General features: G+C 43.3%; 1 protein-coding gene across 2 annotated transcripts in view; it reads right to left on the bottom strand.

Annotated features, from left to right (window-relative positions):
• Nucleotides 1-26,721, bottom strand: part of PAMR1 (peptidase domain containing associated with muscle regeneration 1) — a 48,368-nt gene continuing 21,647 nt past the window's right edge. For both annotated transcript variants that reach the window (XM_035121024.2, XM_035121103.2), the window contains exons 6-12: nt 23,877-23,984; nt 8,914-9,084; nt 6,870-7,082; nt 4,800-4,866; nt 3,598-3,830; nt 3,217-3,509; nt 1-1,106 (exon numbers count right to left, since the gene is read on the bottom strand). In XM_035121024.2, coding sequence (XP_034976915.2) covers nt 570-1,106; nt 3,217-3,509; nt 3,598-3,830; nt 4,800-4,866; nt 6,870-7,082; nt 8,914-9,084; nt 23,877-23,984 — 1,622 coding nt within the window. In that variant the 3' untranslated portion in view covers nt 1-569. The remainder of the gene's footprint in view (nt 1,107-3,216; nt 3,510-3,597; nt 3,831-4,799; nt 4,867-6,869; nt 7,083-8,913; nt 9,085-23,876; nt 23,985-26,721) is intronic.

The following is a 26,721-nucleotide window of genomic DNA, read 5'->3' as shown; positions in this document are numbered from 1 at the left end:
TCAGACTCGGAGGAATAAATGGTAAAGTGTTAGCTTTCAGGTTTAAAAGAAACCTTTGTTTATTTGAATGTGTAATGTACTCAGGAGGGCAAAGAATACAACATAGAGTACGGCAATATAGATAGCTTCTAGTGACCATAACAAATTAATCCAACTTCCTAATTATCTCTTTCCAGCCTCCTCCCTGTCTCAGACTCGGATGAAAATAATTCTAATGGTTTCATTCAGGTGATCGTTAAATATAGATTGAAGACCGCTACTTCTGGTCATCGTGTTTTTGGTACAACAACCCACCATCCATGCACACCCTACTCCCACCAGGAGAAAAGGGGGCAGCTGAGACATGCCAACCCATCTGCTGTGTGCAGAGCCTCTGGAACAGATGAAGTGGCCTGGCTTGATAGCTAGACTGTATCAAATTGCTGAGACCCCTGCTTCACCTTTCTTCTACAGGTGTTCCATCAATGGGGTGACAAATCTAAAGTATCAGAGACTGTGAGAGAAATGAATATATTTAACATTTTTTTAAAAAAACAACACTGGAGGGGAGGGTGGGGGGGGGGAGTGTTTCATTTCATGTTCTTCTCAATCCAGTCTTTGAAAGGGATGGCTCGGGTGTAGCCGGCATAGAGTTCTAGGCTGCATGTTTTATCGTAGCCCCAGCTCACTAATCCTATGAGATGCCAGGTTAACTCGGGAGATGATTTTCCTGGCAAAGCTATAGCTGCTATGCCTCCAGTCTCAGCAGGGCAGATGTTGGAAAAGGCGGTGGGGTGCTGCTTGGCGCAAAACATGCTCTCGGTCACGCTGACCTGGATGCCGTTGTCCTCATACTGCTGCTCACACAGCAGGGAGTCTACCATCTGAACAGACCCCATGCGGAGGGTGTCGTTCTTGTAGCTCGGATTGGCAACATCTGTCAAGATCTTCCAGCCAGTGATCATTATCTGCAAGTCATCTGCGGGTGGATCGATATCGCGTATAGATGCCAGGCATATGGGTTGGACACGGCTGCTGATTTTCCCTTTGTCCAGGAGTTTAATGAGAGCAATGTCAGAGTCGAGCAAGATAGGGTCATAGTTAGGGTGAACTATGATGGCTGAAATCTAGGAAAGAACCCAGAAATAGTCAACAAATTGTAACAGCTTCATTTTCAGTTCACCATTTACTTGAAATTATTATTATTATTATTATTATTATTATTATTGAAGAGTTTGGATTTGATATCCCACTTTATCACTACCCGAAGGAGTCTCAAAGCGGCTAACAATCTCCTTTCCCTTCCTCTCCCACAACAAACACTCTGTGAGGTGAGTGGGGCTGAGAGACTTCAAAGAAGTGTGACTAGCCCAAGGTCACCCAGCAGCTGCATGTGGAGGAGCAGGGAATCAAATTATGAGTCCACCAGATTATGGGTCCACCACTCTTAACCATTACACCACACTGGCTCTCTTTAGGCTGGCCTCTTCCCTGAAAGGTACTCAAGGAGGCTAAAATAGAAAGAGCTTAAAGGGGGGGAATCAGTCATTAAAAAAATAGAAATATTAATAGAATACTGTGTGTGATCTGTTAAAACATACAGATGATTACGATAAAAACGTTGCAGCACCAGCCACTTCCCAAAAATGTGTTTGGACATAATATATACATCTGGGAAATTCTGAGGTGTCTCTAGTCATTGTAAGGTGGTCCCATTGCTCCTGGTGACTCATTGTCATTATTTAGAAAGATCTTATGGTAGATTACACTGTTGAATAGAAAATCAAATGGCTATTGTTCTAACAATGCTTCATTCACCAATGGAAATTAATTTGGGGAAGGTCCACATGTTTTCATTTAAACTGTAATTTCTGTAGCTAGAACTCAGTATTTTGTAGCAAGGTCATTTACACTGGACATATTTGCATACATTTCACAGCTGGATGGCAAACATCCTTTGCAAACATCCTGTGGAGTGCTTCTCAGAGACTGGCAGGGGAAGGAGGTATCACAGTACTGGAAGTGCAAAAATTCTGCATCTGCAATGACCAGGGCCAGGGGGCAGGAGAGGGAATACTCTGCAGTGCAGAATTCCCAAGTGTCTGGTCTGGGTCACTAGAAGAGAATGTGTAGAGCCTTCAGACTTTTTAAAACATTCTTGATGCCAATTAGTAAATTTCTTTAAAACATTGGCAAATGAAGGTGAGGATTTTGCAATACCAGGCAATTCTAATAAGTAGAGTGATCATAGCAATGTATAGGCCCTCTGCCTACAAATGGGTTTCATGATAACAAATAGCTAGCTAGGAAATTGCCTGAGATGTTATCTAATAATACTTCAAGTTGATAAACCTACTTGATTCAAATGGCAGCTAGATAAACCTTCCAGCAGAGTTGACCAGGGACAACAGGACAACAAATTTACGAGCTCAGCTTTAAGCTTTCAGTTCCCCCCCCTCCAAAATGCAGTCAGCAAATGAAATGATGCACACAGCCAAGGGTATACTGGATGCCTGCCTTACTAAATATATTTTCTAATTAGCACTGGTATTAGCTGGCACTTTTTAAAAAAGCAATCTCATCTAAGATGCCAAACATTTAATGAGGAAACTAAAATATAATCACATTGTGAAAGATTCTGGTATAGAGTATAATAGAAATATATTATAATATAATATAATATAATATTATATTATATTATATTATATTATATTACACACACATACACACAAACACAATGGAACACAATCATACAGCTTTCGTTGGTAAATTTGATTTAGACATTATTATTTTAAAAATACAAATGACGTGCTAATCATAGCCATGTACGTAAAACAATGGGGGGGGGGCAAATTTAGTGGGATCTACCGCCATGTAAGTACAGTCGTACCTTGGTTCTCGAACGTAATCCATTCTGGAAGTCTGCTCAACTCCCGAAACTGTTCGAAAACCATTGGCTACAGGAGCTTCCTGCACTCAAGTGGAAGCTGCGCTGGATGTTCGGCTTCCGAAAAACGTTTGGACACGGGAACACTTACTTCCAGGTTTTCAGCATTTGGGAGCCAAAACATACGGGTACCAAGAGGTTCGAGAACCAAGACGCGACTGTACTTACACTTTCAGTCCCCAAATGGTCTCTCTGTTTCAACACGGAGCCCTGAACGTGCAGCAGTCACTTCCTGCAGGCCTTTGCACCTGTTTGGACATGCACAGTGTCATGGCGCCTCAAAGCCTTACCCGTAAGTTCTGTATGGTCTTCTCGTCTCTATCATCATCTCTGTAGAACTTGCCGAGAACGACTTTAATGTCTGCTGCTTTGAGAACAGTGACCTTCCCCAGATTGGTGACGCAGTGGGCTGCCACGACGACTGTGCGCTCGTTTAGAAGGGCCCCACTGCAAATCAATATCCAGGCCCCTTTTCTGTGACTGGGAACCTTCACCCCATTGGGCCTCCTATAGATGGCTGCTTGCCACGGCCATCTGGTTGAGGATGTTTTTGGAACAGTGGTGTTTTCTGCCTTTCCACAGACTGCCATAAAAGAGAGATGAAATTATTATTATTCCTGCTATTGTCTTGGTTTTTCTGTAAGGTATTATATGTTTCAGAGGCTTCTTACTTGGGATGCATGAAGGAGCTCTGCCGCTCCACTTCCCTGTTTTCAGACAGGTTCTCCGGCTGCTTCCCAAACGACGATAGAAAGGAGAAATGCAATCATACTGAAGCTGTGTGTGAAGATGCTGGAACCCTGGAGGTAGTTCTCCAAATGGTAGTAATGGTTTTTTGGTTGGGTATACGTCCAGCTTCTGCTTGTTAAATGTCGACGAATAGAGCCGATGCAAAGGGGTTTCTCTGTTCCGATGCATAAAGAACATAGGAATATCACCCAAAAACCTGCCATCACAGTGTTTTATGGCACATATAAGCAAATGTTTAATGCAGGCATGGCCAAACGTGGCCCTCCAGCTGTTTTGGGACTACAATTCCTATCATCCCTGACCACTGGTCCTGTTATCTAGGGATGATGGGAGTTGTAGTCCCAAAACACCCGGAGAGCCAAGTTTGCCCACGCCTGGTTTAATGGGTACAATTCAGATAAACTGCGCACATGCTTAAACCCTACCGAAGTGATTAATTGTGTCCTTGTAGCCAATAGATTTCATTGCTCAGAATCCAACACAGAGAAGGGTGTGCAGTGGGTTTAAATCATGCCTAACTTGTGGCAAGTGGATCTAAAATTATTTCGAATGTGTCCAGAATGGATCACCAACTTTTTGGGGTGAGTGGGCACATTTGGAATTTTGAGAAAGTGCCATGGACTCCAAAATGGCTGCTCAGTCTAAAAGTGCAGAAAAAGAGGCAGGGCCACAAAATGTATGGCCATGCCCCCACTGGCAGGGTGTGGAGACAGACATTCAAGCTATGAGATGGTCCAGAGCTTACCTTTAAAATAAATCAGTCAATTTATCATTAAAGGTAGGATCTCAGAAGATCCTTCCTCCCCACCATTTCATCTCTTAGGTTTCACTATCAAAGCTGCAACAGATCTATCAGCAATCCATAGGAAAGTCCTGGGATGTCTCACCTGCTGTATTATTAGTTACAGTGCTTACTGATACAACACCTGTGACTATCTCTACCTATGTGTTGTCTTGGATGTCTATACCCAGTGTACCCCCATCCAACTAGCAACCATTATTTCTGGAACATCAGTGTTGTTCATGCAAAGCATTTGGTAGAATGCCCAAACAAGCTAGGACACATAGGGGGAAAGTATCAACATTGCTCATTAACACTGTAGTTATGACACTGTGATCTCACCTGGATTGAACCTGCATTGGGAGTACTTTCTGTCTCACCAGGTCAGAGATCTTTGGCTCTCTGCAAGCTAGGGGGAAAAAAATACAATGTTCCACAATGCTTTTCCATGCTCAGAACTCAAACGTTATGTTTCATATATCTGTCCATCCTTTCCTTTTCCTTAATAGCAATGCCTCAATATGAGAGGCAATCAGTATACAAAATAGCGGCACCTGAATTTTCTTTTCAAAGCAGCTACCGTATTTTTCCATCTATAAGACATCCCCAGGGCCGTTTCCCAGCGCGGCGGGCGGGCAGGCACCCTGGTGCCCTGCGCCACCCAGCCTGGCCGTAGGGCCGGCCCTGGACACCCCCATGTATAAGGCAACCTCTATTTTTTGAGCCCAAAATTAAGAAATAAATATTTTAAACATTCCGTGTATAAGACGACCCCCAATTTTAAAGTTAAAAAAATTGGGGGAAAACATAGTCTTATACTTGGAAAAAATACAGTATGTTTAGAGAGAAGTTTAGCTGTGCATTTTAAATGTATGTTCATGTTAAAATACTATAAACCAGCTTGAGTTTTAGATCAGGGATGGGGAACTGGTGGCCCTCCAGATGTTACTTGACTACAACTTCCATCAGCCAGAGTCAGCATGGCAAATTGTCAAGGATGATGGGAGCTGTAGTCCAAAAGCAATTGGGCGGGCCAGAGGTACCTCCCTTTCTTTAGATAACTATATGTTAGAAATGATACATTTGGTTTTTCTTTATACTTTTCAAGTTTATACATTTCAATTTCACAATCAATTTAACATTTCAAAGTTTGACTTCCTTCCCCCTCTTTCTGCGGTTCTTTAAATTTATTTTTTTATTAGCTTCTCCATATCGAAATTCATTTAATTTACTCATTTAATTATCTGCTTTAAATATATACTCTTATGAAACTGCAGGTTATTACAATAATCCTGCCAGTGTTTTTATCTGTTTGCAGCTTATCTGTAAATATTCAATAAACCATTTCCATTCTTTTATAAAAAGTTTGTTATTTTGATTTCTTATTCTTCTGGTAAGTTTTGCCATTTCTGCATATTCCGTAAGTTTTTGTCTCCATTTTTCCTTTGCTGGTACTCCTGCTTCTTTCCACTTTGGGGCGAGTAGCATTCCAAATGACACATTTGGATCCAGACTAATTGTGAAATCCACTGAATGCTTACTGAGAAGTAAATCCCACTGAGCTCTATGGATCGTACTCCCTGGTAAGTGCATAGAGGATTGCAGCCTAGTTACATTCAGTTCCCATTGAAATAAATGGGATTGAAATAAGACTACCTTCCAAGCAGATATAATGAAGATCACACTGATAAAGAGATGGCAGGGTGGAAAGCAAGAGGCATGAGCCTGGAGGGAAGTCTTGCAGGCAAGTGAAACTTCAGCACAAGAGTCAATGCCAGAAGGCAGACAAATACAGTAAATGTCAACAGTTGCCTAGACCAGGCATCCCCAAACTGCAGCCCTCCAGATGTTTTGGCCTACAACTCCCATGATCCCTAGCTAACAGGACCAGTGGTCGGGGAAGATGGGAATTGTAGTCCAAAACATCTGGAGGGCCGAAGTTTGGGGATGCCTGGCCTAGACAATGATCAAAGTTGATCTGGAAGACACTACAATTGTACCAGTCAGTGGAAGCAAATGTTGGTGGAGTCACCGGAGAATGAGAAGATAACTGAGCCATGGAACCTCCTTACCTGCAGCCCCCCATGGCTGACCACTGAAAGCCATCAAGTACAAACCAAAAGTGCCCCATCTTTAGGTTCTGGTGCAAACATTTTGCAGAAAACGAGTTTTTGTCATTTCTTGTGCATATGCGCACTTAAAAAACCTAGAAATACACATCTGCTGGAGTAGATTCTAAATTCACTGAGAGCAGTGGAGGATGATTGGCAGAGATTGTCTGCTTCTGCAATGGGCGCCAATCCATCCTTGTTTGCCAGGAAGCAGCTTGTATCTCATATGTCTCAGCTATAAAACTAAGCCAATGTAAAAAACAACAAATTTTCAGTTGTCACAGAAGGGACTGTAAATTACCTTTAATGCAAATTGGCTGTTTTCCTGACCATTCTCCATTATCTTGGCAGGTCCTTTGCTCATTGCCACTGAGAATATAGGAGTTATTGCAAAAGAATGTAATGACTGCTCCAATTTTTGCATACCGGCCGTTCATCAAAGCAGCACCGTCCATCATTTTCTTGTACCCATTGAGTGGAGCACCAGGATCAGAGCAGTTTCTATCTTCTGTGACTAACGGTGAGGGAGCAAATGTTATTTCTCCATGCAGAAAGTATTAACCCTGACCATCAGATCATTCCACAGTTTATACACTTATTGTACACTGCCGTGCATATTATTAACTTTCCTTTTATGAGCATTAAAGAAGTAATTGCAACTGCAAAATAACACTACAGGTATAGACAGTTTGATCTGATGAAATCTAATTTCATTGAGCATTGCAATGAATTACTTCAAGCTTTAGCCAAGCTAGATGTGCTCTCCAGATGTTTCAGACTTCAACTCCCATCAGCCCCAGCCAGCACAGCTGCGTTGGGGCTGATGGGAGTTGTAGTTCAAACATTTCAAGGACACCAGGTTGGCAAAGGTTGTTCCATTGGACCATTGCACTCCATAGTTGCATCCAGCAAGTGGTAAACCAAAAGTCTAATGGCAAAAACTAAGGATAGAAGTTGTTTTTCCACAGTTCATCCACAAAATTGCACAGTTTGCAACAACACTGCCATTTTATTTATCATTGCTTGACTGGCTGTAATAACAGCAGATTAATGTGGAAACAGATCAGACTTATGAATGAACTCATGCAAAATTGACACTGGGTAGTAATCCATCCATTTTTATAGGAGTGCTCTCCATATGATCAAGAAACCTGTTTTTTTATGCACATGAATATACTGGAGCTCTTTCTGGCCTTAGCATGTGGCATATTCATTATCACCTGTCTCTGCTCCCCAATTACTATCTCAGTGGGGCTCTCATTTCTCTGGGTTGGCACTCAAGCCCAGAGCCCCAGAGCTTCAGCGACTGCTGAATCGTCAAAGGCTGGAGCTTCTCATAAAGAGAGATTTGGAAAGGAAAGAATTAAGAAGTAAATTGCAACTTGGGATGTGCCACATAACTGCTGGTAGCCTTGGAGGAAAGTGCTTTAAAAGCAATGGGAGATGGAGAGGAGGGAGGATAAGGGCATATCCTGCTGAGCATGGAGAAACAGGGATTCACCTACACACAATATGGTAAATGTATGCATTTTCCATCATGAAACTTAAATGGAATATTGGAAGAATCTTGACAATGGCCTGCCAGATGTGGGTCTCAGATTTGTATCCAACTATTCAAAATGGCACTTCAGCTGTTTTCCAGCCATTTCCAAGGAATGCATGCCAGTTCTGACTTCAAAATTCCAAGTTAGCAATTAAGGGCTGTACATCTGTACATTTGGACTGGTATATTTGTTAGGCTTTTAAAGAAGTACCACAGGGACAAAAGTCTCTTTTGGCCTCTGGCTCTGGCATCCAGAGTACAGCTGTCTGTGGCGGCAGTGACTCAGTCCAGTTTAAGCCTTGTCCCAAGCTTGAAGAAGAGACCTCACAATACCCTTACCCTTACCCAGAATCCCTTGCCAGAAAAGAGCAAGGAAGTAGTTGGATGGAAAGTTTTCATTTTTCTTTCTGGCAAAGACCAATTTTGCCCTCAGCGGAGAAGGAGAAGAGCATCAGCCACAACATACAAAAAATGAAAATGATTTCCTGGTACCAAGGGCAAGTCCTTCCTTTAAGGAAGAGCAGCTGTTGCCAAGTGGAGCAAGACATTTTTAGGAGCACAGGCAAAAGTCTGCCAGGAGCAGGCACTCGTACTTGCTGTAATAATTGGAAGTCACTACAAGCACATTGAGGCTTCTGAACAGGTAGTCTCTTATTAAGAGGGACCATGCAAATGAATGTCACACTATTAATTCATCTACCTCAAAATAGTGTGTTGCCTTTGCTGTTAATTAGCCGTAAAGGAAAATAATAATGGAATAATGGTTGAAACTTGATTTTTAAAAAATGTAAAGCATCCTTACCACATTCAGAATGATGTTTTGACCAGCTCCCATCTAGCTGACAATCGGCAACACGGCTGCCTTTCAATGTGTAACCTGCGTTGCATTTGAAGTAAACCTGGGACCCGTATTTAAAGTCATCTCCTTCCACAAAACCATGAGCAGGAGCACCTGGAGTCCTACACATCACCACTGACAGTTCAGATATTTCAAAAAAATCCACTTTATTACAAAAACAGGGCTGTGTTAAGTTGATTCTTTACTTAGAATGTAATAAAAATATTAAGAAAGAAGAGATACAGAGACAAAAAAATCAAAATATTGAGACTGCTATACATAATTCTTTTTTATAAAAAGAAAACACATGCTTCATTCCAATCTACCAAATTCCTGGTGTATCTTTCATCTTAAATACTAGCACCTAAGTAATCGGATTAGTTACTTGACTTAAAGCATGAGTATACAATTACTTGCAGCAGTAGGCCCTCAGTTTTTCTGTACTCATCTGTGACCAGGTTCTCATGGCACACTAAGCAAGACCATGGGTTAGCGTGATCCCACTGGCTCCCAAGGAAATCAAAGAAATTTTGCTCCTTCCCAGGCTCTTTAAGTCACTGAGGTGTGACAGCCAAGCCATGGTTTTGGCTTAGTGTGTTGTCCCAACCCAGAACCATGGTTGAGGACTCTCCTTAACCATGACTGCAACCATAGGACAAACTTTGGAAAAACTGTTATACTGATGTAAAAAGCCCTGGGAGGGAGCAAAATTGATGCAAGTTCCTCTCTGGGAACCAACATGTTGAATGTTCTGGCTTACTGTGACATGTGAACCAGACTATTATTTAATATGTTATCTGTTCTAGCCAAAGTTTTCAGTGAAGTGCCAGACATCATTTACTAGCATCAAGGGTGTCTAGAACTTACACTATTATTAAGCGATTTTCCCTTTGTGCCCTTGATAAAGTGACTTCTAATTTTTAAGTAGTACATATATAATGTGATTCGGTCAAAGTCCAATGGTATAACAAAATCCTTCTTAGCAATTTTTACTTATTATAGGAAACAGAGAGAAAAAAACCCAAATAAGTAAAAGCAATTTTATAAACCTTTAGAATATAACTCTGTTCATATAACTCACTGGCTTTTTAGGAAATTATAAATATACATCCATCTAAAGAAACAGTAATATCTAAGCTTATTCATGACTCTTTATTCTTCTTTTTCTTCCCTTTTCCTATATCAAAATCAAGAGAAGAAAAAAGGTAACCAGCAAGGAGCAAAAAATAAATGTTTAGCTCATTTTTAAAAGATACGTATAAAGGTATAATTTTAAAATGCTCAGTCAGGTATTGTGACCAAGAGGAGTTTAATCCACCAGAATGCTACAAAACTCTTTTCTCCCGAGTCTTCTAAAGTCTCTAAGTGACCACTGGGTGTCCTTTTGTGCTCTTTGTGTTTCATTTTTCTTATTTTGGGAACACAATTTAATTCAATCATTGTACAACATCCCCCCCCCAAAAAAATACCTTGTGTCTTGTTCATAGGATTTTTATTTTCTATTTTTTTAGCCTCTAGGCCAGGAGCAGGCAATATGTGCTCCTAGGCCAAATTTTATTGGGCCCTTGGTCTGATTTCAAAAGCCCCCTGAAAGTGACAAGCTCGTTTCTCTGTTGAGAGTAATCTGGAACAGTGAGAGTAAGGTGTGTGGCAGAGGCAATAGCTTAGCAGCAGCTTGAAAAAGAACATTCTGAAAAATGTGTCAGCCTTAAAACTGTTAACTTAAGGATATTAGCTCCCAAGGATGCAGTAGCCCCAGCCCAGGGGGGCATGATCACATCACCAAATTGTGGTACTAATAGTATTTCCATATAAGCTATCGGTTATTTTGTCATTGGCGTCAGTTGGCTCAGGGCTGTAGCAGCCTTACTTGGTTGACTAAAATATTCTCTAATGAAAATGATCAGAAATATAATCTCATCTAGCCCTGCCACGACTTACTAATGCCATGGACTTGCAACATTATTTATTCTTTGCATTCTGACAGCCAGAGCTTTTGCTCACCTGAGAGTTTGCTGTCACATACTGTACTGCCTTATTTGGAAGGTGGGCTAAGATATATATGGTATATATAAGGACCCTTGGATGGCTCCCAGGAGGTGGGAACATCATAGCAACTGCATCAGATTTCACTACTACGAAGAGAAGCCTTAGTCCAGCAAAGTGTGCCATGTTAAATTTGTTAAGTCTTTTAGGACCTCGCCAGTCTCTTCGTCATTTTCTTGGGCCAGCAGTCCACATTCACACTTGTCATGTGTGACAAATGCACACATGGGGGGATATTGTTAAACTAGTTAATGGGTAAAATAAAAAAATTCCTTCAGTAGCACCTTAAAGACCAACTAAGTTTTTTTAAAAAAATTTTTTAATAAAAACTTAGTTGGTCTTTAAGGTGCTACTGAAGGATTTTTTTTATTTTGCTTTGACTCAGACCAACACGGCTACCTACCTGTAACTAGTTAATGGGTATAAAGCAGGAGGAGAAACTACCATCTTACATGGACCACCGTAAGCAAATGGCTCCATCCTACTTGTAACAATGCTACATAGGGCCGCCCCTCCACTGAAGTTACCTGCCCCAGTTGGTGGATCACCATCAAATGGCAGCAAATACCAGCCATTTCATATGTTTATTAGCAACAGCCATAAAGGCCACCACATGCCAGAAGTTCCTGGACTAGCCCTCTATGCTTTATGACTTTGCTACCAGCAGAGTTTGCAGGTTCGTATTGGCTGCCTTGTCATTCTACCTGATGAAAAAGCAAATGCATTCAGGACCTTTTTCACCCAGTAAAATGGGGGCAACACATGCTGTCTTGTAACCCATTTTAAGCCCCTTCCTTCTCTAGAGCATTTCCTGCAGTTTCTCTGCAGCTTGATCCTTTTTCTGCCTCATTCCTGCTTTGTGCAAGAAAAGCTCTGAAGCTGGTTTTGAAATGAGTGCTACTACCCTGTGTGTTTTATAGCAAAGTTTTCTTTCATTGTTCGAATGATTGCCTGTCGAGTACATGAACCTGATTGATTTTTTCTCCCTCTTCAGATCCCACTGTGCATTCAATAGAGTTTTAGCCAAGGATAGGATCCTTTATAAGATATATTTTTTAAATGCCTTTTAAGAGTGTCCCCCATCTTCAAGGCCAATTTAACCTTTGCAGCTGCCTATGTGGCTCTAGCTGGAAAGAGGTTTCAGAGAGAAAATGGAATAGTGGAACATTCAGTGCATATCTCCACTTGTAATGCCCATATTCTGCTGGGGTCTGATCCAAACGGGAGAAGTCACACTCAAATCCCTTTAGAAGCACCACCAAACTGTAAGTGTTGGGTTGTCAACAATGAAAGAGTAGCCTGGATGGCTGACATCTTATCCCATGCTACAAAAGAATTACAACTGTACCATCATTTTTCAGAAAAGAATGGAAATGATCCTGTCCAAAAGGATGGTCCTATCCAACCACTACTAAGCACATTTAGGTCCCATTAATTCCAAAGGAAAAATACTGAGGGCATGCTTAACTGCCACATTAAAATAATGGGACTTATTTTAATCCTTTCTAGCATATAAGCATCCATTCTTAAGGAAATCAACCCTGAGTGCTCACTGGAAGGACAGATCCTGATACTTTGGCCAACTCATGAGAAGACAAAACTCCCTGGAAAAGACCCTGATGTTGGGAAAGATGGAGGGCACAAGGAGAAGGGGACGACAGAGGACGAGATGGTTGGACAGTGTTCTTGAAGCTACCAACATGAGTTTGACCAAACTGCGGAAGGCAGTGGAAGACAGGAGTGCCTGGCGTGCTCTGGTCCATGGGGTTATGAAGAGTCAGACATGACTAAATGACTAAACAACAACAAAGCATATAAGTCCCAGGAACCAATAAAAGTGATGCTATGTCTGTGTTACAGGTGCAGAACCTTTAACTATACAAGACCTTCCTAACCATTATTTCTGAATATTCAGCACTGGTAGGAAGTTTCCTGCTTAATACAGATGAAAAGACAAGTTTTCAGTGCTGCAGGAGAATGAAAAGGCAACAAAAGTAAACCCGATTAGGTGAAGTTCAGGCAGCAGCATTGTATAGAACCACCATTAAGTACAAATGAAGGCATTATTAATGTGAATGAAGAACATTCTAGCCAATGTCAATTTTTCTATTTTCACTACATGGCATAGGAACATAAGGAAGGTGCCTTTTCCTAGGCTATTGTGACCGTTTATCCATCTAGACCTCCATGGTCCTCTCTGATTGGCAGAGGATGCTACACAGGCCACATTCACGCCATACATTTAACGTGCTATGTAAACACTTAACAGTCATAACTTCTCCCAAAGAATTCTGGGAGCTGTAGTTTGTTAAGGATGCTGGGAGTTGTTAGGAGACCCCTATTGTCCTCAGCAATTCCCAACCCTCTTCACAGAGAACATGGTAAGACATGTGGAACTGAGCTGTATCTCTCTGGCCCCATGTCATGCACATTTTGTGCTCACAAGGGGAAACTGGTAAGGGTAAGGGACTGGGCCAAAAGAGTTGTTTTGGTCAGTCCACACAGCCCTCTTCCTGACTGATGGAGGAGTGCCAAGGCAGAAAATGTGGGGGGTCTCAAAACTCTACAAGTCCACGAGTGTGTGATGAGATTTAATACCATCCCTGCCTTTTTCTACAGATATTCCTTGGTTTCTTTTTCTTACAATGAACTATATTTAATGTTCTATGTTATATTTATGTTCTGTGGGTATTTCTAGAACTCAAAGACAGTCTAGAATAAATGAAGACAAAGTATCTGAATTTTTAAGTTAAATATTCTGGGTTATTAATAACCCAGAGAATAATTTCATTCCTTTCTTCCTCAATTACTTATGGGCAACATTCCTCAACTTTGAATTATTTGCCATTTAGAAATAGCTTCTATACTCAATTTGCTACGGAAAAATTGGATTACCTATTTAAAACCACTTTCTTCTTCTGCTGAACATTCCCCTATTAATCCTTTCTAAATCCCGACTGTTCTTTGCCCATTACTTCCCTGCATAAATAAAGCCTACTTTTCTTTTTCTGGTCTCTTTCCCCTCCATTATTCATTGCTAAATAATACATAGGTTAATCTCATCCACCCACATCTCATCCATAATATATCCCATAGCTAGATAATAACTCTTTGTCTCCAGTATGACCACAGATATTGACATTTGCCACCTATACCTCTGAAATATGGCCCACAAGAGGCTATAAAGAATCTGATCTTTCTGAAGTCCACTGTGAATTGACCTGAACCAAGCCTATCAGATTGGAATGTGGATTGGAATGTAGCTATCTGTGGGATTTTACACTTCTCCAAATGTTGCAGCACTGCTCTCGGCTCAAAAATTACATCATAAGACAATTTCAAATGTGTATTTTGAGAGAAAGTGTGTTTAAAACCATGCTTTTGTATATGAATTTTAATGCAAGGTTTTTTTCTTATAAATATTCACAGAGAAATGCAGAAATGGTACAGAATGTATAGAACGGGTGAACACATGGAAAAGGTGACTTGGACTAAAAACAGAGAGTGTTCTGTGTCTATTCCAAATAAAATTCCTTTCATGTTTTTAGGGGCAGACTTTGGTCTTTCAAATTTCAGTGGTGCGCTGTGCAAGGCAAAAATTTGGCACCCCCGCCTTTTGCCTCCCATTCTACTCAATTCACTATGTCATAGTTGTGAGAGTCTGTGGTGCCCCCTTGGTTCGGCACCCAGTCTGATGGAACCAGGCGCTCTGCTCTAAATCTACCTGATATTTTCAAGGTATTAATATGATCTTTTAAAACATAATTGATTCTTGACTCAGAGGAAGTTGATCTGATCACTCTGTGACTGCAGCAAAGGATAAATACTTTACATCTAGGTAGGAATTTCCAATCACAGGAAATTACGGGATAGTCTGTCTCTCTAGAACAGGCATAGGCAAACTCGGCCCTCCAGATGTTTTGGGACTACAATTCCCATCATCCCTGACCACTGGTCCTGTTAGCTAGAGATGATGGGAGTTGTAGTCCCAAAACATCTGGAGGGCCGAGTTTGCCTATGCCTGCTCTAGGACAAGCACAGGGAAAGGCTGCCTGGAATACAAATGCTTCCACGTGTGGCAAATGTGTGTTTGAGGCACTTCCACCACACTTTTGAATGTCTGTATTCACACACACTTGTACAGTATTCCTTGCTCATGCCACATACACAACATGGAAGGGAATCTTGTAGTGATCACCGAGCCTCACGGTATATTTTCATCCATGGATTTAGAGTTCTGGTTTGAGCAAAACATCCTTTTCTGCAGTTATCCCAACAGCCAGGAATCACCAGAATAAAGCAATGATGTAATCCCAGCAGCGATGAAAATCTTTTCATGCCCTTCCAGCCAAGTGGAACCCACCCCAATGTCTTCCAGTTCCATGCGTCTGTGAATGAGACAGTAACCATGTGAAAGTATGCTTGGGTCAGCCACTGGGATGTATTCATCCGGAGGCAATTTAGAGGCTGTTGCTTACAACTAGCCACTTGATCTTTATCAGCATTGTTCGAATCCCTTGGAAATCTGTGTCTTTGGATACAATCTTTCCGGTTATTTGGTTAACCCATTTAATTATAGAACTGAACTGGTTTGCATATAAGACTGGGCTGAATGAAAACTATAAACGTCCCCATCAAACTTCACCTTCTCGCTCTATGCTTCTATCATTAATATTGTGAATAGGTTCCAGAAGGTATCCCATGGTAAGCGCATAAGGAACGCCAAAATAAATAGCTGCTTAAAAGGAAGATTGTGGGGCTGAATAAAGGATGGTATTTTCTTTAAATAATAAAAAAATTACAATAAACCAAATCTGTATCCTGTCCTTTCCCCACTTAGCTCAGGATAGGGATATTCCTTAGTAGCCTGGCTGAGACATTACTGGGCTGTTTTGTTGTTTTTGTTGGGGAGGGGGGTGCCTCACTTTCCCCGAAATTGTTTTGGTATATCTACAAATATCAGGCTTTCCCCAAGCCTACCAATCACTCCCAATCACAGCTAATCAATATTTTGTTGTTATGGAATAAGGTTGCATGTGATTAGGAAGTATCCTGGCAATGCTATGAGTTATTATGTCTTTATTGAATTGTATTCACTGTTTTGATGATGTTGTTGTTTGCTTCAAATGCTATTGTGTTTGATATTATAAGTGACTGCAATGTGTGTGTGCTTTAATGTTCTTGTGGTTATTGTAAGCTGCTTTGAGCTCAACATCTGCTGTTGGGAAAGCGGAATACAAGTATGAAACAAATCAGCCCTCTGAGATGGTGTCATTTTTGTTGTGCAAGGATCCACATTTGCAGAATGCATTTGTCGTTAGTGTAAAGGATTTGGGGTCGAGGGAGTGATTAGGAAAGGGGAGCAACATCCCTAGCTGAAATAACCATGAGGTGACATTATTTAAACACCCCATACTAGATAGACTGTAGTTTGGCTGCTTTGTTTGGAAGCAACAGACACTTCTGAAGACATGAACCCCTTACAACAATCCAATCAGGGCATAATCTGAATAACCACAGCCAGATCCTGTTCCTTGGTTGCGGCATCAACAGAATTGCTACAAGTATGCACCTTTTCCTACCAATAATATTTAAGCCTACAGATGAAGTTCATTAATAATCACAGCAACAATAGAAATAATGCAAAGATGTGGAGGGAAGCCACCATGTGCCTTAATTCAAGGTGACATGGTGAGTCAGTAGCAGAGCTGTGAAACTTGAGTTTTTCCCTCTGCATTGTTCTGCAATTCCAAATACAGAATTGGAGCCTAACTTTCCTGACCGCCAACACACACACACACACACACACACACACACACACACAGAGAGAGAGAGAGAGAGAGAGAGAGAGAGAGAGAGAGAGAGAGAGAGAGAGAGAGTGTTTGCCTAATGACATTTCCATCAGCCTGCATGATTTGCCACAGTTTCAGTAATTCTGCCCTGCCTTCCTTTTCAACAAATTCATCTCCCAGATTGCAACGTGATATATTAAGCAATATACCTTATGCTGCATTTTGCAATGCCAAGAGGTCATCAAATTTTATTTCACTCAGAAGAATTCAGGAGCAACCTTGGCTGTCATTTTCAGAGTCCACGCATCCTTGTTCTCAGCTCTTGGATGAGAAGCTCAAAAGGAAAGGGATTAAGTAGGACCTCCACTACACGTTGCTTGGTCTTTGAGGTACTGGTCTTAGGGCAGCAGTCAGGACATAGAAAGTTGTCCTATATGTACTGAGTCATGTCAGACCACTGGCCAATCTAGCTCAGTATCAGGAGTGCCCCGTGACTGTGGATACACGGAGCCATGGGTGCCATGTAGTGTGCATGGCCCTGGCGCCAAAATTTGTGGGTTCCTGGCCCCTTCACAGGGGTGCTCGGGCTCCCAGGGCCCCAGGGAGCTGGCACCTATGCTCAGTATTGTCAGTAATGGGTCTCCAGAGTTTCAGACATGAGTCTCTACAGAGGAGGATTTAGGGCAATGCGCGTGGGGCAGTGGTACTGGGTGTGCAGCCAAGGAGGGTACTTTCTCAGACCCAGGTAGGCTTGTTCAGCTTTGGGAAGGAGTTGTGAGGGCTCTGACAGGGTCCTAGAGTCTTCCCTCCTCCTTCCCAAAGCCAGGCAAGCACCCCTCACCACTTCATTGATGTCAGCAGGTTGGTGGTGTGTATTGAATTTGCACTTAATGCTCCCTACTTCTCGATCCTGTTTACAGATAGCGCACCTCTAGATGCATTGCTTGGGAATTCGGTCTGATAACTTCCCTAGGATATAATGAACGGTGGCATTATGAAAAGGTTGATAAGGTGGGAATGAGAAGCTGTGTGAAATGTATGCAAAATGTAGACCAGTAGGGCGATATATTTTTGGAACATTTCAAAGTGCCTTTGGCAGGGCATGCCAGTAGTTCTCACAGATTTGGTATGTGATTTATTCCTTACCACACACTGTGCATCCCTGACAGCGCAATCCTATACATTTCAGCTCAGGCGAGTCCCATTGAGGTTTACATCCAGGTAAGTCTTGCAGTCTAATCCTATATACATCTTTTCAGAAGTAAACCCCACTGCTTTCGATAGGGCTTGCTCCCAGGTGTGTATAGGATTTCAGCCTTATTCATTTATTGTTTTTTTTTAAACAAACAAACAGATTTTCCTCTGTCCAATATTAGGAAGGCATGTTCAATATTGGCACTCAGTAATTTCAGGTAATCACATGAACATCTCCTCTTTATCAATGCAGCAACATCGTAGCGGTAGTCCCACAACACTGACTCTGTAAAGATTAATTTCTCTTTTTAAAATAAACAAACAACCATGTTCGATACCCTACAGAGAGCAGCTGTTTCTACTTCTCCCGCTGCCAGAGGCTGAGAGGGTGTCCCTTTTAAACACATGAGTCAGTCGGCAAAGACAAGGAAGCCCTGAAGAGCTGTCTTTCTGAAAACCTTGTGTGTGACTGAGTGATGGCAGTGGGCAAGAGTCAAGCACAGGAGAAGAAGGACCAAGAGAACACTTTCACAGGCCTATCCTGGAAAAAAGTGATGTTGGCACGATTGGGGGGGGGCTGCTAGTGATAGCACAGTACGCCACAGTTTAGCTCAATGGAGCACCCTTCATTAGGATGCGGAAGAAGTGTCCAACGGCTGGCAAGGGAGACTTGGAAGCCGCAAAGAAATGGAAGTTGGATCTAAGCAATGAATTCCCCATTCAATACAAGATCCCAGCATTTACTCAAGGACTTGAGCTTGCTGGGTTTTGTTTCAGACAAAGGTGACAGGAAGTCTCAGAGCAAAAAGGGGTCAGATTCCCTCGCTTAGAAGGCCAGCAATTCCCTGGGAGGCCCACTGAGCCAGAATGCTCTGCACCCCCTGAGAGGAACACAGTACACAACTTGAAAGGGAGGGCAGGGGAGGGGGAAGAAGTATTTCTCGCCTGGTCAAAGAGAGGCTGAGCAGGGATAGGAGTGTATTCCACATATACATAACAGGGGTTAATAAAGCACCAGGGTGGGGTGGGGTGGGGTGGGGTAAGAGAGCATTTAAGCTAAAGTTTTTCAAAACTTTGGCTACTTACAGCCTAAGTGTCCAATCTGACCATGGGTGGAGTTTGTTAAATTGCTACGAAAATACTTTGGGTTGGATTCAGACACACAGCTGCTTTCTCAATGTTAGAAAAAGCCACTTCCGGAAATATACCAGAATACAGTGGAAATTTAGCTCTCATTTCCGTGTTATTTGCTTCCAGAAAAAAAATATCCATTTGTAAATAACTTTGAAATGAATGCTAAGCCTGCACTATATTCCACTATATATTTCCAGAAGTGTGTGTGTGGGGGGGGGGTCCTACTGGTAAGTTTGGCAAACAGTCCTGTGAGCCAGTGTGGTGTAGTGGTTAAGAGCGGTAGACTTGTAATCTGGTGAACCTGGTTCGCGTCTCTGCTCTTCCACATGCAGCTGCTGGGTGACCTTGGGCTAGTCACATTTCTCTGAAGTCTCTCAGCCCCACTCACCTCACAGAGTGTTTGTTGTGGGGGAAGAAGGGAAAGGAGAGTGTTAGCTGCTTTGAGACTGTTTCGGGTAGTGATAAAGCAGGATATCAAATCGAAACTCTTCTTCTACTCTTCTCTTATCCTTCCTCAGGTTGTCCAGCAGGGGTTCAAGCAAAGGGCAGAACAACACAGGCCTTGTCCACACACACACATTTAATGAGCATTTGCAGCTCCTTCCCCACTGCAAAGAATTTGGACCTCAGCCACCTGATGCTCCCCTGCACCAGCCCCCCTCCAATTTAGATTTAGAACTGTTTTGAATTTGCAGCTGCTCAATCCACATACAGTTGCACTAGCCAACTGTGCCAGCAACTTTCCATCTTGTTGCAGCCTTTTAAGCACCAGTTTAGTGCACTTTAGTTATAAATTACAAAGCCCATTGCCTGGCTATAATGATAATGGAGGCAGACGAGATCTAGCTGCAGCTTCTAATAGTTTTCTTTTACATCTAGGGATTGAGGCTGGTCGGCTAATTAGGATGAAAATTAGTCCATCCAATTTGCTCTATTAATAAAGGACTGCACATCACTTGAATAAGGGGGTGGGGAGAATTCATTGAGATCCGTCCCTAATGCTAACTATTCATACAGTTTAATTTGACAGAAGTTTAGTAAGCACAGAGAAGAATCAGGTGAACCCAATGCTTTTCTGTAGGGACGCAGGGGTACGCATACCATGTTTCTCATAATATAAGACACGTCTTATATTAATTTTTACTCAAGAAAATAAGCCTGTGGCTTATTTCCGGGGGTGTCTTATTTTTAAAAAAATTACCTCCTCTTCCTGCTGCGGCTCGGCGCCCGGAACTGGCTGCTGCGCACTTTGTTGGTGCTTCAGCAGGGCACGCTGCTCGGTTCTGCCGGGTTGGGGCTCCAAGCTGTGCGCGCTGCAGCTCTTGCTGCGTCCCGCCGCCGGCTTGGAGCTTGGCAAAGCGCGCGCTGCTGCCTTTGCCGGCTTCCGCTCCGTTGGGGCTTGGCAAAGTGCACACTTTGCCGAGCCCCGACTGAGCGGGAACCAGCAAAGGCAGCAGCCCGCCGCCGGCTTGGCGCTCGAGCCGGCAAAGGGTGGGCTCCCCGCCATGTAGTGCTGCTCCCATCTGGAGGAGGCTGCCATGGGTGCCGAGGCCCCGCCTCCTCTTCCTCCTCCTTCCCCATGTCCTTGTCTCGGCTCTGGCTGAGCTGGAAGAGACGGCGGGAGAGCAGCACAGTGCGAGCTCAGCGCGCGCCAGGGAAGGAGGAGCCAGGCCGGGCGGAGCTGCCGCGCTGCAGTACACGAGGAGCCGGAACACGCACCGCTTCCTCCTCCTTCCCAGCTCCCACCAGCGTATCCTCTGCCCCGCCACAGCTGCCCGGCCTGCCTGTCTGCCCGCCCTCCAGCTTCCCCACGCCAGAGGCTCCTCCTCGCCCTCCGGCTCCGGCTGCGCTCCCGGCTGCCTCCTTGTCTGGGTCCCTGCTTGCAGCTGCCGCCGCCGCTGCCCTCTTCCTCCTCCTGTCTCTCGCCTGGGCATGTCGTCCCGTTTTCCCTCTCGGAAGGTTCTTGCTGTCGGCCGCTGCCTGCTCCTTCCTCGCTTCCTGGAACCGCCCTCTCAGACCTTTGCTGGGTCCCACTGGGTCGGGACTTGGCATGGCGTGCCCTGCCATACCAGCATGTCTTATTTTCGGGGTACGCCTTATATTTCGCCAGGTCTTGAAAATCCTGCCATGTTTTATTTTGTAGGGATGTCTTAAAATATGAGAAACACGGTACCCCTAAACAATTTGTGAATCTAACAGGAGAAGAAATGATTTTTTAAAAAATTAGCTTCTTCTCTAGCACAGTGAATCGTCAGTTCTGTTGCTACCCCTGATGGCAGCCTCATTTCCTGTCACGGTGTTTCCTGAGTCCCAGACGGAAGTGAGCGTTTAATGTGTGAAGCAGTGTGGAATGTAGGTATGTGGCGTTTTACATATGAAAGTTTGGCCTCATTGAGGGGTAGTATTTCAATATGAGGAATGCATGTTCTTTGTACTTTTGTCCATTTACTGTATTCCCCCCCCCAATTTGAGCTATAAAATGGGGTTTTTCTTGAGTCAAAATGAGAGTGCCCCTAAACATTTTTAAAGGAAAAAAAGCATTGGGTGAACCAATATTGCAAATGCATTACATGAGGACGGAGAGAACACCTAAAAGTGGTGGGAAGATAGACAATCCCCTGATTCTTCACATCCACGACCAGGATGATAGCACTGGAAAATTAACAATGCAAAGTTAAGCCATTTCAGTTGTATGATCTCTAGGAGAACTCTTCCATTTAGGGTGATATTGCAAAGGTGTCCTCCACACTCTGAATCCCTATCTTCTGAGGTAATGCAAATAACCTATGAAGCACGACCCAATCCACCTACTGCAATTCAACCACTTTGCTTGATGGGACAGCATCCCAGAAGGCCTCACTTGCAGACAATGTCCTACTGCCCTCCACCCCAGCTGAAGCACTTCCAAAAGCACTTCTTTTTGTCTGTCAGGAAACAGTCTCTTATATCAGCGGGATCTGCCTAGAGAAAAGCTACAGTATATCCGGGCTCTTTCAAAGACACAGAATAAAAATGTTCCTGGTTTAGTTTTGAAAGCATTAAGGCAGAAATAATTTGGGTTCATGATTCTCCTCTATGTATCTAAATAAAATTGGGCCTGTTTTCCCCATGTACTACCCAGGAAAAAAATGTTCAGGCTTTGTTTGGTTATACCAAAGGAAATTTTAAAAATGTGTGTCAGGAGTGAATTTGAACAAAGACTGCCATAATTCTAAGACATGAGTAGGCAAAACTAAGGCCCAGGGGCTGGATCCGGCCCAATCACCTTCTAAACCTAGCCTGCGGATGGTCCGGGAATCAGCATGTTTTTTACATGAGTAGAATGTGTGCTTTTATTTAAAATGCATCTCTGGGTTATTTGTTGGGCATCGGAAGTTGTTCACTCCCCCCCCCAATATAGTCCAGCCCCCCACAAGGTCTGAGGGACAGTGGACCGGCCCCCTGCTGAAAAGATTTGCTGACCTCTGTTCTAAGATCTTCAGAATTTAGATAGCTGGGGGGCACACCTCAAGTTTTTTAGCATCTTATAGAACAGGATGATCAATATATTACCCTTCCCCCAATGTTCTTTTGTATAAGTCATGAGGTATTCATATTCTTCATTAAAAATGCACTCCTTTATAGAGAATGGTATTATTTACAATAATACATAAAGGTAAAGGGACCCCTGACAGTTAAGTGCAGTTGCGAACGCCTCTGGGGTTGCAGCGCTCATCTCACTTACAGGCCGAGGGAGCTGGCATTTGTCCACTCCACAGAAAGTTTTTCCGGGTCATGTGGCCAGCATGACTAAGCCGCTTCTGGCTCAACAGAACACTGACACCAGAGCAGCGCACAGAAACACCGTTTACCTTCCTGCCGGAGCGGTACCTATTAATCTACTTGCACTTTTGGCATGCTTTCGAACTGCTAGGTTGGCAGAAGCTGGGACTGAGCAACGGGAGCTCACCCCGTCTCAGGGATTCAAACCGCCGACCTTTTGATCGACAAGCCCAAGGCTCAGTGGTTTAGACCACAGTGTCTATTTCAAGGGTTTCAACCTTTTTGGCCCATTGGCACAATTGGAATTTTGAGAAGGTGTCATAGGTACCAGTCACAAAATGGCTGCTGTGGGGAACTGGCAATGACTGTCACATCTAAAAGCAGATAAGAGCACAAAAGGATGGTCCCACTCGCCTGACAAATTGGCCTGCAGGTGGCAGGGATGCGGGGAACTGGCCTACAAGGCAGAAAAGCTTCCCCACCCCAACTTATCATTATATATGAACCCTGCCCAGCAGTTTACAAACTTTGATTTGTTTTAATCAAGCACTCTTGCTTAAGCATGGTTTGTTGGGCCACCCCATCCCAGATGTTCACCACATTACAAAGGTAGAAGGCAAGGGCAGTTAGAAAACAAGGCAAACTTTGGAGAAGCAAGCGATCTGTGGGACAACTCATGCTTAAATCAATGTTTGTTAAGTAAACCATGGCTTAGTTTTATGTGTGGACCAGGGTATTCTTTCTTTGGCACTTTCCAAAGCATTATTATTATTATTATTATTATTATTATTATTATTAGCCATTGTGTGCCAGTTATCAGACTCCATCAGCCTGCTGGCCTGTGTTCCTTTGGGAAGAAGAGCAGGATATCAATTTCAAACAAACAAACAAATAAATAAATATTCTGCATAGCAATGCTACACATTAGCTGAAAACACAATAATTCAAATCAAGCTCATGTACATTCACGTTCACAGGCATAGGGATGTATGTACTCACAGCTTTCACAGCGGTTCCCAGTATAGCCAGCCAGGCAAGCACATTTGTAGCCACCAATTTTATCTAGGATGCAGGTTCCGTCATTCAGGCATGGAGAGGAAGAACAAGCTGGGAAAAAATATAAGAAGGACCACTCAGTTTCTTTCATAAAACAGCTTCCTTCACCTCTTTCATCTCTTATATGCACAGCCATCCCAGTGTGAAAAACTTTTGTAAGAGAAAGTATTTTCAGTTCCTGTTTTTAAGTGGCAATATAGACCTGTGCTGTGAAGAAAATCATTTTAAAAGTTCTTCCATTTACCAGACCCTCTGACCTGACTAACCCTTATTCTTCATGGTGAATAATATTTTTCTCAAAGACAGGGCATAGGCAGAGTGGTCTTATCTTCACAAATAATCTAAACCTGGAACTAAGGCAGCTCAATAGACACCCCTGTGGTTTTCATACAGATCACCTGAACTTCCTTTGCCACCTGGCCCCCAAGGAACTTAGAACACAGCCAAGACTTGACCCCTTATGATTTCAGAAGACTAGGAAAAAATGGGCAGGAAAGAAGCCATGGAGAAGGAAAACTGTAAAGCCCACAGAGTTGCAATTACAGCAGAAGACCCTGCAGAGACCAAAGGATTGTGAAATGTCAGTGAAGAGATCTAGGTGGGCAGTGAGAGATCTGAGAAGGGGCTTAATGAAGCTGATGTAAGCAAGTAGTTCCTAGCAACAGAAGTGCCAAAAGTTGAAAAACAAATATCCCCAAATGAGGAAGGCATGCCTGGCAAATCCACACCGTGATCAACTCCTGCCCAGGAACCAATGTGGTTCCCCACTGTGGAAGGACGTGTGGGTCCAGAATTGGCCTCCACAGTCACTTATGGAATCATTGTTAAAACCATGTTTATGGAAGACAGTCTTACCGTACTTAGCTACAAGTTATCACCGAAGAAGAAGAAGAAGAAGAAGAAGAAGAAGAAGAAGAAGAAGAAGAAGAAGAAGAAGAAGAAGAAGAAGAAAGTTTCTACAACGATTAATAAAACCACCACTTTTTAATTTTTCTTACTCAGTTGCAAAGCCCCTCTGGCCAGGCCCAGCTCTAGGTGTAGTCCCAGTGGCGCGGGGCACCAGGGCGCCGGGCTGGCAGGGGGGGCGCTGCGCTCTGCGAGGGCGGGGGCGCTGGAGCGATCTCCGCGCCTCAGCACCAGGGCACCTGACCTGCTTGAGACGGCCCTGCCTCTGGCAGCCTGATCCTAAACATGAACCCTCCATTCACTTCAATGGGACTCCTGGTAAGAATGCTTAGGATTGTGGTCCTAGCCAAGGATATCACCTGATCCCTTCTGGGCCACTGCACAGTCTTTTAAGTGTCTCAACCTGTTCTTAGCAATAAGCAGGAGAACAGCCAAGGAAACTCTGTTCATCTTGTTACCCCGATCTCAGCTACCCCTTGAGGTTTTTGTCCAGAGAAGGATTTCACACTGCTATATCTTGTTAAATTTGTGCTGCCAGAGGTCTCCATCCCACAGTCCTCCCCCCGCCAAGCCTCTTCACTCCCCATGCAAATCACATTCTTTCCCATAAACAGTGTCAGCGGCCTTGCAAAAGAGAGCGTTTTAAAAGCTTTTCATTTCAGCTGCACATTAGGCCAGGACAGACTCACAATAAGGCGCACAATAAAGCTTCCTTCTAAAAACTGTAAGCCCTCCATATCCCACTCTGCGTAGATTACCACTGTAGCAACCACCCAATCTCTAAATAATTGCTGCTAAAAATGGGGCGGAAAGAAAAGTAGATGGCAGCAGCGGAATACTAAAAGGCTCCCGCTGAGCAGAGGAAACAAGATCCATTCATTCTGCCCCGTGTGGAATACGCTAGTCCCATGAGTGTGGGAGGCCTTGCTGTAACATACCCCACACCAAGTTCAATTTCACAGAGCCGACTCTTGTTTTTCTTTTTCTTTTTTTTTTATAGGCTGCTTAATTAACACAGTGCTACTTATAGCAACTCCTGTGATGGTACTCTTTGTACTTCGTGCAATAATGAAAAGAGAAATCATGATGCAGAAGATCAACCAGTAAGAAAGGTGTCCAATTTGAAGTGATGAGCCCCAGTGGACTGAGAGGCAGACTTGGGAAGGTAGAAGCCCATAGTGAAAGCAATATGCAACATTCCAACATTCCAACTCTACAGTTCTATGATCCTTACCAATAACGTGTTGTGGAGTCACTGGGCTCTTGTAGATGACCTGTTTATTGAGCATTCATCCTGATTTGCTCACATAATGCTTACGGTATATGGAAGCTAGACTATGTCTGGTTTTTATCGAGCATCCTTTTTGATTGGTTTATGAGGTGGTTATCCTATTTGCTTGTGGGATATTTTGGTGTCTCCCCATTAATCATCCATTCATCCCACACCTTAAAGTGCATTTCCCCATCACTTTCCTAACTGCAAAAAGTTTGTTATTTTTAAGTGGATTTGTTGTGCCAAGGCAACAGGGCACTTTGATCCACTGTAATGGGGCCAACCTAAATTTCCGGCACCTGCTTGAATTCCTTGCACAAAGTCTGGACACCCCCCTTTGACAAGTAGCTATTCCTCTTGCTCAATTTCCCTCCAACCTACCCTTCCCCTCCATGAAATGAAATGGTCAGGCAAGCAGACCCACAAACTTTAGAGTGGCAAAAAAGAAGAAGAAGAAGAAGAGGACAGTGACTTGGAACAGCCTGGCAATCTGGGGAGAAATCTCAGAGGCAATCAGAACCATCTAAGCCCCCCTTTGTTAATTCACTGTTTTATGGCCAGATAGCAGTGAGATCAATTTTCAAAGGATTCTGCAGCTACATACATATG

Source organism: Zootoca vivipara, chromosome 1, assembly GCF_963506605.1.
Source record: "Zootoca vivipara chromosome 1, rZooViv1.1, whole genome shotgun sequence".
Lineage (NCBI taxonomy): Eukaryota > Metazoa > Chordata > Lepidosauria > Squamata > Lacertidae > Zootoca > Zootoca vivipara.
The sequence above is the reverse complement of the archived record's forward strand: the minus strand, read 5'-3'. Positions and strand labels throughout refer to the sequence as shown.